General features: G+C 37.0%; 1 protein-coding gene, 1 long non-coding RNA gene and 1 pseudogene across 2 annotated transcripts in view; 2 read left to right on the top strand and 1 right to left on the bottom strand.

The window, feature by feature from the left end:
- Positions 1 to 291: 291 nt before the first annotated feature.
- The window catches only part of LOC114532109 (ankyrin-3-like), a 29,773-nt gene continuing 16,382 nt past the window's right edge, over positions 292 to 13,682 (bottom strand). The window contains exons 3-4 of the mRNA XM_028553689.1: positions 2,289 to 3,686; positions 292 to 1,886 (exon numbers count right to left, since the gene is read on the bottom strand). Of these exons, the coding sequence (XP_028409490.1) occupies positions 1,035 to 1,886; positions 2,289 to 3,605 (2,169 nt within the window). The 5' untranslated portion in view covers positions 3,606 to 3,686 and the 3' untranslated portion in view covers positions 292 to 1,034. The remainder of the gene's footprint in view (positions 1,887 to 2,288; positions 3,687 to 13,682) is intronic.
- On the top strand, positions 8,415 to 9,032 carry LOC114532115. The gene is made up of 3 exons (XR_003687928.1): positions 8,415 to 8,493; positions 8,575 to 8,646; positions 8,835 to 9,032. It is a non-coding gene; the product is annotated as an uncharacterized LOC114532115 (long non-coding RNA).
- Positions 9,043 to 12,167, top strand: LOC114532110 (annotated as a pseudogene).

Below are 13,682 nucleotides of genomic sequence, written 5' to 3' on the forward strand. Positions count from 1 at the left end.
AGAGACAATCCAATTTTCGTCAAAAATTGTTGTCATACAATAATTTCTGTCATACAATGGTTTAAAAATGGTTTAAAATTCTTTGCCATTTTGAAGCATTTTCTTGAATACAGTTTGCATTACTATTTGCTTTCATTTTCATGATTTTGGGTGAAAATATTTAGCACTAGTTTTAAAAAATGTATCCACATCAAGATACATAACTAATATTTATATTCCTACTTTATGATGTTTGGAGAGTAAAGTCATTTGGGTCAAATTTCTTCACAAAAAATTCTGACTTGTGCCAGTCCAGTTTTTCAGACAATAAGATATATTTAATTACACTCAGAATTATTCATGTACAATAAGTTACAGTCTAGCTGGGATATCAGTTTGTGTCAGGGTACAGACAGAGCCTGGTAAACTTATTTAAGTTCTTCAAATCAAAACATTGCACTTACTGCTTTTTAGATCAATAAAAAATGGTCTGTTTAAATGTTTATGAAAGACTAAAGCAGAATGAACTCTTGAACATGAGGTGTAATCCAGTGGAAAATCACAAGAATCTTTATTTCGTCCAAACAGATAGAAAGGCTTTTTATCAATAATCAGTTTCTGAGACATTTTTCTCAACTGTAAATTAGAATTTAAATTTTTCACCCTTTATACTATTAGTTAGAAGAATAGGGACAAATAACACCAGGCGTATGATAACTCAGTTTGTCGAGACGCTTTATGACGTCATGATCTCAGATCAGCTGGAAATGGCTAGTTCTCGATAATCCAAACACCTTTTTCAAATTCATCTCATTAACCTGGCTCATCTGAACAGCCCCTCAGTTATGAATAATTTCTTTGAAAAAGTGTACAATATATTGAGGACTGTAGTAATATTTATATTCTACCTAAACAAACAACACGTTGTGTTAAGCTCTTCATAACAAGGATATTTCAAGTGTAAAAAATATGCAATGCCCAATGGGTGCGATAAAACAACCTCGCTAATTATTTTTCCTTCATGGACAAACTTGGGCTAGGAAGGATTCGTCATTTCAAACAAACGTCGTGGTTGGTTGTCTAATTGCTCGCTGTGTCCTTGTGGTGTTGCTAAAAAAGATATCTCTCAGTGTTTCGTGAGCGTAAGGTCTATCATCAATCTTGTGATTAATCAACCACGACACAAACCTACGAGCTGGGCGATCACCAAGTTTCTCCAAATTGACAGGATTATTCTCCAAAATATTTTTCATTCGGTCTAATTCAGATCCAAAAGGGTGTTCACCTTTAGTTAAGATGAAGAAAGCAATCATACCCGCGACCTGGACATCTGATTTCCTTTTAAAACGGCTTTTTTCTTTTTTAACTATTGCTTCAATTACTTCCGGTGGCATCCATCCACGAGTACCTTTTGCATCTGTTTCAACTGTCGTTTCATCTTCATTAACAACGCGACTTATTCCAAAATCTGCCAATCTCATGCGACCTTCGATATCAACCAGGACGTTTGATGGTTTTAGATCTCTGTGCAATATTCCTTTGCCATGAAGAAATTTTATTCCTGATAGAATTTCCCTAATCATTCGTGGACCTTGCTCTTTTAGATGTTTAATACTGCATGCATGAACAAGTTCCCTCAAGATTTCTTCGCAAAGATCAACAATAAGATACATGAAGGTATCGTCACGGTGAAAATGTCGATATTTCACTATAAATGGAGAGTTTGTTTGAATGAGACTCATGATTTTCTTTTCGTTTTCAACTGTTTCATCCTCGCTTTGTACCAAAATTCTCTTAACAGCAACTTCACTTCCATCCTTCATGAGACCAACATAGACACAACAAAAACCACCAGCACCAATTTTGAATCGATTCTTTGCGACAAAAGCCTGCATCGGTGTTTCTGTCTATGGACGAAAAAGTACAATTTATCTATTGTGAAAAGTTAGGAGCATTATCAGTGAAGGCAAATAGTCAAAGCTCAGTTACTAAGGCATTTTTCATACGAAGTCGTTACCATGGAAACCCTATTCCGAGATAGCTTCACAGAAAGTCCGCCATGCATGATATTTTAGCAGATAGACGGGGGCGTACGAAGCATCCAGAGATTGGAGGGGGGTACCAGCTTCCAGGTTTGGTTAATAAAGGGCAATTTTTGTCCCTTGAAAAATTTTGGGGTCGCACGTGCCCCTGACGCGAACCCCCCCCCCCCCGGTTCCTACGCCCTTGCAGATAGACATATTTCGAATTATCAAGTATAGCTTGTACGGCTCGGTTTTAAAATATCTCGTGTATGTTTGCAACATTACCTCTTTTAACTGGTTGCAATTCATTGCTTTCAACATCTGAATCTTCTCACAATGATTTATGGACGTCTTAAGGATAGTTGTAATTTCATCATGACCAAGCTGAATACTCAATTCAAGAAGACTTATATGTCTTCCCTCAACAAAAAATGGTCCAGCTCTCCACACAGCGATGTTCTTTTCCAACAGAAGATTGATCAAACCAACTGAATTTTTCACAACAGCCATCTTGAGGATGTCAATACCAAGATTGTGAGTGTGAAGAGTAACGTCAGCACACTTTTCAACTAAATACTTGACAATCTCTAATCTATTAAACCTAACAGCATAGTGCAACACTGTAGACTCGTTATTACTCTTACCATTTACATCAGCGCCATGTTCAACAAGATATTTTACAATTTCTACCGTACCATTCCTAACAGCATAGTGCAACAATGTACACCCGTTAATATCCTTGCAGTTTACATCAGCGCCATGTTCAACAAGATATTTTACAATGTCTACCGTACCTTTATTAACAGCATAATGCAAAACTGTACACCCGTTAATATCCTTGCCATTTACATCATCGCTATGTTCAACAAGGTATTTTAGAATTTCTACTGTACATTTAAAAACAGCATCGTGCAGCACAGTCCACCCGTTATTTTTCACCCCATTTACATCAGCGCCATGTTCAACAAGATATTTTACAATTTCTGGCGTATCTTTAGTAACAGCGTAGTTCAGCGCTGTCCACCCTTTTTTATCCTTGTCATTTACATCAGCACCATGTTCAACAAGATATTTTACAATTTCTGGCGTACCTCTAGTGACAGCATGGTGCAGAACTGTCCACCCGTTATTATTCTTTGCATTTACATCAGCGCCATGTGCAACAAGATCTTTCAAGATTTCTGGCGTATCTTTAGTAACAGCGTAGTTCAGCGCTGTCCACCTTTTTTTATCCTTGTCATTTACATCAGCGTCATGTTCAACAAGATATTTTACAATTTCTGGCGTACGTTTAGTGACAGCATGGTGCAGAACTGTCCACCCGTTATTATCCTTGTCATTTACATCAACGATACATTGTTCAACAAAATATTTGACAATGTCTGTTTCACCACCAATGACAGCATGATGTAAAGCAGTTTTTCCCCACTCATCTTTACAACTTAAGTCAGCACCACAATATTTAACCAAAAACTTCACAATTGCTAATGTAAAAGGTGGAAACTGCATTGGACTCTGAGAAGTTATTCCATCCTCTGGAAGATGTTTCGAACCATATACGCCGACACTTGTACTTCCACTTGTTTCTGGCTTTATATCCATTTCTATTTCTTTTATAAACGTTAAGAATAACCAGCCAGTGGTGAAGTTTAGTGAGTATCGTTGGGAATAGTTGTTGTTCGACTTTAGAAGAGAAAGAGAAATTTACTCAGAGTTTAAAACAATTGTATTCTTTGTGGGTCCAAATGGATGAAAACTATAGTTCTCTAATTATCGTGTGTAAATGTTGTAAAATGTTTTATCGGTGCTAGGTCTTTGTATTCGTAGCCCGAGCACTAATAAAATTGGATTCGAGACTTTTAGTACCAATTTTAGCCGTGCCCGGCGTGCCGCGCCAATAAACGCCTTATATCGTCATTTATAATTGCTTGCAATACTGGTACCTTGCTTTAACAAAATACTTCTGCTTCAAATAAAAAATAGTTATCTGAGGTTAACGTGAATGCTGCTTGATTCACTGATATAATTTCTGCGGAGCGAGCGAGCCTGAAGCGAGCGAGCGTTGCAGCAGTCTGATTTGTGCAGAGAGGGGGTTCTGAACTAAATTTTATTTAGCGCAAGGAATTGTGGTTGTGCGCGTTTTTTATGCGCAGAACACAAATTTTAAACTCGCTCATATCCATGTGCTTTTTGATTTCGATGGACAGGGTCTTCAAATTTTTGTTAAATTTTAAAGCTTCTGTTCTATTGTGACTAGTCAAGGTAAGATATTTTCATCCTTTCGTTCATATGTTACGTTTACAGTTACCTTTATAATTTTAACTTGTATAGCTAGTTTTAAAAATTTTTTAACATACGAATCACAATAGGAATATTAACAATAATAGTAATATTAGGTAGAATTTTGCGCGCGTATATATAGCGACATTTTCCCCGCAACAAAGTTGAAAGTATTGTACTCACTGAGCTATATTAAATTCCTGGAGGACCGGCTCGCGGCCAAATCGTGTCGCCAAAAAGATGGCGGATTTTGAGCTTTGCTGACGCCACAAACGCACATGGTTCCTTTTGCTCATGGTAATTACCACTGACATACCGCGATACAAGGTGAAAAACTGTGTTCATCTCCCTGGTGGTTTTATGGAAATATTTTCGGCTTTCGGTATATATTTTTTGTATTTAATATAAAAAAGATAAAAATGTTCCTCTGTTTCACTCTTTAACAAATGGAGAGGCGACGTAACTTTGTGCTCCACGTCTGACGTTGTGAATGTCTTAATTCACTTATCGGGAGAGTGAATTTTCTCATTTTGCTGTTATTTTATAGCATCCAAGTAAGCCGGTGTTTCTAACAATTTTGTTTTTTCCTTTGGACTTTTTTATAAACTGATTACCAAAGGTTCTGAGCCAATAAATCCATCAAAACTTATGGTACAAACAGCAAATATACTATTTTCGACCTTTTTGGTACATTACAGTGCAATGTTATATACCCAAACTTTATCATTTTTCTTGACTTGTTGTCTGGGGAAGGAATTAAATTTCTGGCAGTGTCAATCTTTTGAGTTTGGTCTATGTTTTTCATGATAGCAAATATCAATGTTAATAAGTAAACCTTTCCCCCAGTGAGTTGACTACAAGATCCCTTTCAATTAACATAATCTGACTGAGAAAAGTGCCGACTGGTGCTGATAAAAGTAATTTTTTTTGCAAACAGTGTAAAATTTTCAATATCTGATAGTGACTGTTAAAGGCTAGTTAATATAATATCTTAACTGAGATGAAAATTATTATTGTATATAGCACATTATACACATTGTTATTAATGTGCATTATTGTTTTTCTTAATTACCATGTTAACTGATTTGTTGTTGGCTTGTGTTTTTATAACAATGGTTATATTTATGAAAAAAATAAATATAAAAATGCATTGACTGCATGAGCAGTGTGTTTTCAATCAGCACCCACTTTTATAATTTTCTGTTTATATAGTATCAACTTCCAAGGGGCTATGTTTAATTATTAGGAATAATGAGTCTATGCAGGAATTAATACTATTCATTACTATGGCCTGGGGTGCTATTAGACAATTGAAAACTTTTATAGCCCATTGAGGTACAAGCTGCACTTAGCATTAGTCAGCTGCCCAGCATCTTGCCTCAGCTTTCTCAGTTCCTTGGATTATGCATAGTTAGCAAGATTGGTCAGCATAGATATAAAGTCCTGGAGACATTCAAGAGGATATCAATAATAATTGCATACTTTTGGTAATATTTCTGCAGTTCAGGGTTCCGAAAAGCCTAATTGATGTCCATAAATATCCATTTGTCCTTAAAATATCCGACAATAGTGCCAAAAAGTTCAAGAATTTGTTAAATTTCATATAGGAATGTATAAATAATGAAAATATGATTAAGAAAATAAAAAATAAACCTGTCAGTTATTGTCAGTATGAAAATCTTTAGTTTTGTCCACATTTTTTGACGTTTTACTATATATTTGTTTTCGCATTGGCAAAAGCAGCGTCTACGACTTGCATTCATCTTCAAAAGAAACACTTTATTGCAGGCTAGGCCGGAAAATATAACGAAAAAAAAAACAAAAAGATTTCACTGCAAAAAAAATCATAAAAACCAAGAGGGAGAACCTGTTGTTTACTAAATTCATTACTAAATCCAGGAGGGAGAATACTGCTGTAGCGGGCTCACAATTGAGCCCGGTCAGTTATAACTACCATGGGCAAAAGGAACCATGTGGCGTCAGCAGAGCTTCTGCGGTTGTGCAAAAGGGCGAAGTCCGCCCTGTTTTTGATGACAAAAAGATAACGGCGAAGTTACCGAAAAATGACGAGCTGGTCCTCCAGGGGCCTCCAGGAATTTAATATAGCTCAGTGATTGTACTTTTCAGTTTTCGCGCGGAAAATATTGTTTGGGCGCAAAATTCCGCCTAGCGAAAATACAGGCCCTGAGCAGTAGCACATGTTTAACAAAATAAAACATTTTTTGGTAACATGGATATTTGTTTTTGAATATGCTATATTTGTCTTTGTTCAAGGATTTCATGTAAATGTTTGGCTTCATTTGAATAGTAGCAAAACATCACTTTACCCTTGAGAACGAGAAAAACACTCCCGGGTCTATCCAACACCGGGGAAATTGGTATTCATGACACTGTAAAATGGCTATTTTCAGATGATTCGTTTTTGCCGAGTGCAATCTACAAATCCTTTGGGCAATTGAACATTTATAAATCTTTTTTCTTCATACCAAATTTACTCGCGAAATCATAATATAAACCAGCCTATTTCAAAACAATTCCAAAATAAAAGTTAGAACTTGATATAGCACATATTGACCTACATATTGACGTCATTGACAGTGTTCTCGCTAACAGGTATTAACAGTAGGTATTAATTACTGCGTCGCGCACTGCGCGAACGCAGTCTTAAATTGCCGTCGGTGTTTTGTTTTGTTTTGTTTTTTGTGTTTTGTACGTTTTCGATCCGGTGTCACGCGAAATTTATGACTTGCGAAATATATGAGTGTCGCGGTTCTGGGCATGCGCAAGCGCAAATGCGCGCATAAATTACATTGTGCTCATAAATTTCGCAACTTGTTTACTGTTCAACACGTGTTCTCTGACTTGTCTGAAAGAAAGATTTTTCGAAGTATTTTTGTTACTTAAATGGGTGCAAATCCAACAACGGAATCAGCTTGCTGTTCTGACGTGAAAGGAAAGAAACCTGACTCGGAAATCTGTAAATATAAGGTATGTCATTGTCGTGCAAACTCTGTTTAATTCGAATTCAAATGTTCGATGACTTCGATCTGATACCGATATTCGGACTGTTGTTTTAGCGTAATGATGAAATTATTGTGATCATAACCAAGATATTAGTTGTTATTAATACCTATGAATTTGCCGTTGTTTTGGCCATGTATTAACACTATAACTTTAATGACTTAGGCTTCAGTGGAAGATGTGCTGCACTTCCTTAAATCAGGACGCCAGGCACCAACTCATTTTGCCACTCTGGACAAAGTCGCAAGGAGAAAAAATATACACACGCTCTCCCAATCCTCGAGAAACTTTAAATATGAAGGTATGTCTAGGCATTTAATAACTTTGCAGTGAAACATCGTATCATAATAATGTGTGATATGATCTTATAAATTTTATTTGTTTACTTGTTTTATACCTCTTATTATTCATTTGCCTTGAGTGGAATTTATTTTATCTTCATTTCATATAATTTGGCTTGGTATCTTTTGGCAAGCTGTTCATCTATAAATAGAAGCTGTAAGTTAAACAACAGGGGTAACCCTTAACTTCCTCTACAGATCTCAATATTATATGGTCTATGACTGTTCCTCTGTGTCTTAGAGTAAGACAAATTATTTTTCAATTTCAAATGCTGAGACAGAGAACCTGTGGTGGAGGCTAGGCGCTATTAACTACTTTGGCGCTATTAACTATAAGTTAAATTTATCTATTTATTTTTTATATATTAACCCTTTATATGTACACATTCATTAATGAATCTGAAAACTTACACACATGCCAATGTTTGAACCACACATTATTCAATCAGATTTTAGTGACACTTTGTACTATGTGGGTAAGCAAGGAAAAAATCATTTGAATACGAAAAAGGTTAAAGTGCTATTTACAAGAGATGAGGTTAATATATATCATGTAATACATGTATTGTTTTATATATTCTGAATATAGTAATTGCATGACAAAGACAATATAGTAAGCATAAACATGTAAATATTATTGTATATAGTTTAATAGTTGAATATGAACATTATGAGATAGCACTTGGTTCATTGATTGTGTGATAAATTTTGTTCCAGATTGAACTTGTGCTAATGATATTCATAGCAATGGGACAACCGGTGGGCACATGGGAGAGAAGCGCACACAGGCAAAGTACATCACAGAGTGGTTCTACTGGAGAACCATCACAGAAGATGTAAAGGAGTTTGTAAGTGTAGATGAGATTCTCCTAGGTTATAAAAATGAGGGTAAAATATGCTTGTTTTTTAAAATCCTGCTGTTTTTTTAGATTGCCACATGCACTCAGTGTCAAAAAGTGCAAAAGATAAAGACAATGGTTCCTGAACTGACACCAATATATGTAAGTCTCATAAAAATTACATGATTTAATGAGCATAAAGTCTTATCCCTGCTTCAAAACAAATGAGACTTTATAGCTAATCTTAAATCTAATAAGCTTTGAAACCCATGTGTATTTCAATTACTGCTGCTATCTTATTTTCCATGTGGGCATGATTTGATCATAGATAAGATATTTTCTACTCACAGGCCAAACAGCCCTGGGAGCTTGTTGGTATCGATCTTATTGGTCCATTCAAGGAGACATCCACAGGTTTTAAATACATCATGTCAGGGACATGTCTCTTTTCCAAGTGGGTATAAGCCGAGCCAATCAAGGCAAAATCAGCAGAGTGTGTGTACCAGGTGTTAGTGAAGTGGATACATCGTTGGGGTGCACCACTTAAGGTTTTAAGTGACCAAGGTACAGAGTTTAACAACAAGGTATGGAGATACATTACCCCAACTGAGTATTTCAAACATTGTAAAAGTGCTCACCACTTAACATCTTCCTGATAGCTTAATATTAGCAAACCTAATCTGTATAACCTTAATTTATTTTCAGCTGCTGAACGAATTAATGTTCAAAAAATTTAACATCCGCCATCTTGTCACAGCTGCCTATCACCCCCAAACAAATGGTCAAGATGAGCGCACTAATGGAACTCTTAAGCGTCACCTTTCAAAGGTAGAAAGTCTAGGTTATCTTATTTTTTTATTCTAGGTTAGTTTTTTTTTATTCTTGACTTCATGTAATAAATCATTATCTGTAGACCACCAGTGCTGCATGGAACTTAAACTACTTTATATCATTCTGTACTCTATTTGTAGATGGTCAATGAACAGCAGGATGATTGGCACCTTTATATTGAACAAGCATGCTGGGGTGTCCGTTCATCATTTAACGAATCAACTAAACACACTCCATATGAGATCATGCACATAAGGAAGCCACGTTTTCCATCAGAGTTGCCTGTGGAAAAGGAGGATGATGCGCCTGCTCCTATCATTTTGAAAGCACCAACCCCTAATGAAGTGGCTGATTATGTAAGTTCCAAGCAGGAACAGCTGAGTGTGATGGAAGCTAAGGTATGTTGTAACAATTTGTGGTATAGTAGTTTGTTTCATGCCAATATTGTCCTGCTACTGGACACAGTTGTGAACAAAAATGTTTGCTCCATAGGTTACTGCCAATAACATCAATGCGAAAGAAAAGCAAAAAAAATATTATAAAATGAAAAAGATGAAAGGTTATAAGGCGTACAAGTTTCATGTTGGGCAAGCAGTCATGAAGGCTAATCCTAAGAAGCTTGGAGGCCGAAAGGGTGATCGAATGACGCCAGATTGGCTTGATGGTTATGTTGTTGTTAGCCTTACAGATCACCAGGTTGTTTTGCGCAACACAAAAACCAATAAGGTGCTGAAAAGCATCAGTCTGGCTCATATTAAACCATTTCGGGAGAGAGGTGCTGATACAGATGTTGAAAATAAGGTAGCAGGTGTTGGTATGGCAGTTGCAGAAGCTGAGGTTGCAGGTGGTGGTGAGGAGGTTACATGTGTTGAGGTTCCAGGTGTTGGTGGAGGAGACATTGCAGGTGTTGAGTTTGTAGGTGGTGGTGAGGAGGTTGCGGACGTTGAGGTTCCAGGTGTTGGTGAAGAGGTTGCAGACGTTGAGGTTCCAGGTGTTGGTGAAGAGGTTGCGGACGTTGAGGTTCCAGGTGTTGGTGAAGAGGTTGTGGATGATAAAGTTGCAGGTGTTGGCGAAGAGGTTGTGGATGATAAAGTTGCATGTGTTAGTGAAGGGGTTGTGGATGTTGAGGTTGCAGAGTTTGAGAGGTCCAATGACCAGGTTCGTGGTGCTGGTAATGAGGTAAAAACTCTTGCTTCACTGAGCTTTGCTGGCGAAGTTCACCATTTACAGCAATTGGGCATAAAAGGAATACCTTTAAGTTTTCCCTACCTTGATTTTGGTACAGCTAAACTGACTGGAAGAGATATTTGGTCCCTTATCCCACCGCAAGAAGTTTCCACTTGCCAATTCAAAACATTAAAAAGCGAAGTTCCTGATTTTATGCCTGGTTGGTTAACTGATATGGTAAGAAGTCTTTATTTCTGTCATTTCTGTTACTTCTGTTTTCAGAGGAGGGTTACTCTTTACCTTAGATAAAGTAGTCAAAATGTGATGGAAATCTGTTTTTAGGACATCTTTGTTTATATAGTCATTTTTACATGTATAGGTCATCGATGCCTACTTAAGTGGTTTGGCAGAGCGTAGAAATGGTGGAGATGTCCTTGCAGCTGAATGCTACATTTCACAGCTCGTGCATCGTAATTCTAGCACACGACGTACTTGGTCGGACAAGAATTTTTCCCTAAGCAGGATGATTCTTTTCCCAATCAACTTGAATGGAAATCACTGGACCCTATTGGTGAGTATAAAGTTGACCTAGCAAAACCCCTCCTTTTCCTGATCCTGGACTTGATCAAATTCTGATATATCTTCCCCAGGTTTTTGACAAAGTTGGTAAAAGAAAAATTTACATTGATCTACTCAAAACTGGAAAGCCCTCTGGCTTAATGGGTCATATTAAAAAACTGAGGTACAAAAATTTTATTATTATTATGCAATATGTCAAATTTCTTTTGCATTTTATGAGTTTACATTAGTATACCCATTTCATTATATTTCATAGCGAATTGGTTGATGTCAAGACTGGATGGAAGACAAAGAGGTGGCCATGCCTCCATCCCCAACATTGCATGCAGCATGATAGCCATAACTGTGGAGTATATGTTTGTTTTGTAAGTTTTTACCATGTTTTTTACAATCAGTTTTAGAAATTGAGCAAATATATGCAGTTGTTGTAATTATGTATCTAAAATTTTGCTCCACCTATATTATGTTGTATAGTTTGCACGCTGTTTGGTTGAAGGTTTGGACCTGACGGAACAAATAGACCCAGAGAAAGAGAGAAAAAACATACTCTCTTCTATTTGTGGTTCCTGTTATGATGATGTAGGCAGGTAAATTGTAATTAAAAATTGACTATACTCAAATGTGCTGCCAGCCCTTCCATCAACAGTTTACAACTAGTTGCTTAACTACGGTTTGGAATTTTTTTCGCAGTGTTGTTGAGAGAAATACGGGCGTTTGCAAAATTTGCAGGAAGGATGATGGGGAAGACTGGCTTGGGTGTGACCGTTGTTACCAATTTTCCATGCCAGTTGCAGAGGTGTGGACTTCGCAACTGCACTTACAGGAAAATTTTATTGCTGATGTTGCAAGGTGCATATGTAAATAAGATGTAAATTTTGTAAATTTCAATGATGTAAATAAGTTGTAAATAATGATGTAAATGAGGTAAAACTGTACAAATTATCTTGTCAGAAATTAAATGAAGCAATGTACCTTTATAGTACCCAGTATTTCATGAAATAACCACCCTATTAACCAACTATTTCATTACCCAACTGACTCTAGTACCCAGTAATTTATGATCTAACCACCCTATGAAAACTACTTCATTACCCAACTGACTCTAGTACCCAACCACTCTAGTACCCAGTAATTTATAATCTAACCACCCTATTAACCAACTACTTCATTACCCAACTGACTCTATTACCCAACCACTCTAGTACCCAGTAATTTACAATCTAACCACCCTATTAACCAACTACTTCATCACCCAACTGACTCTAGTACCCAACCACTCAATTCAACCACTCTATTACCCAGTAAATTATTATCTAACCACCCTATGAAAACTACTTCATTAACCAACTGACTCTAGTACCCAGTAATTTACAATCTAACCACCCTATTAACCAACTACTTCATCACCCAACTGACTCTAGTACCCAACCACTCAATTCAACCACTCTATTACCCAGTAATTTATGATCTAACCACCCTATGAAAACTACTTCATTACCCAACTGACTCTAGCACTCTAATACTCTTCTGTGTTCATGGAGGGGGTACAGCGCAACGAAGACCCTGGTTAGATAATATAATACTGCGCACTACTGTGGTTGGGTATTAAAGTAGTTGGGTAATCAAGATAATAGCAAACGTTTTCCACGATTCTGCAAGATCATGGCAAAATCTTCCAATATTCTGCATGATCATGGAAAAAATTTTGATCATGGATCTTGCAGCTTGCGGGATCATGACAAACATCTTGCAGGATCCTGCATGAATGATCATGGACATGGTAAAATCATGACAAATATCTTGCATGATTTAAAAAGGTCTTAGAAAGATCTTGGCAGGATCTTGTGTAAGGTCTTGCTAGAACTTGACAAGTCAAAGTCAAGTTCTTAACAAGATTGTAAACCTTGGACAGTTGGACTGGGTTAATATCGTATAAAACATGCCGTTTATACTTGTTCAAATTCGATAATCTAAAGTATTTTAGCGATGTAAATAGCCTTCAATGAAGTTTTATCTGTCCTAGTGAATCTTTGTTTTACACTCATTCTCGATTAATTACTAAAACTTACTAAAATTTTGATCAAAATTAGCCAAAACAAAACAGTCGCACTCGGCCGCCGAAATCATAGATTTCGCAATCGTCATGTTTTTCGCGCGTGTAAGCCGCGAAATTCGTGACTCCTCACGCGTGGTCATGTATTTCGCAATGGTCATAAATTTCGCTTGACACCGGTCTTCCTGGCCGCGCAGGCCAACTAAGATACTCGTATTTTGAACTCGTTTGATTTCGTATCGAAATATTTTCGTGCTAAACACACTTCAAATAGTAACCTAAACCTAGTAACCCCCACAAAAAAAATATTTTACTGAAACAAAAAATTGAAAAAGTTTGTTGTCGCCGGGATTCGAACTCGGGTCGTGCGAACCAAAAGCAGGAAACTGCATGCACGATACACGTCATATAAAATAACACGTACACGAGTCGCTGTGCATAGCCGATAGCGCAGGAAATCTAGACGTCTGTCGTTCGAGAAAATACGTACAGGTAATCATAATGCTGGATTCTCGTCTTGTCTTGTTTGATATGCTCACTCTGCATACACTAGCACACACTGATCATG

Source organism: Dendronephthya gigantea, unplaced genomic scaffold, assembly GCF_004324835.1.
Source record: "Dendronephthya gigantea isolate DGI-Jeju-01 unplaced genomic scaffold, DenGig_1.0 000078F, whole genome shotgun sequence".
Taxonomy (NCBI): Eukaryota; Metazoa; Cnidaria; class Anthozoa; order Malacalcyonacea; family Nephtheidae; genus Dendronephthya; species Dendronephthya gigantea.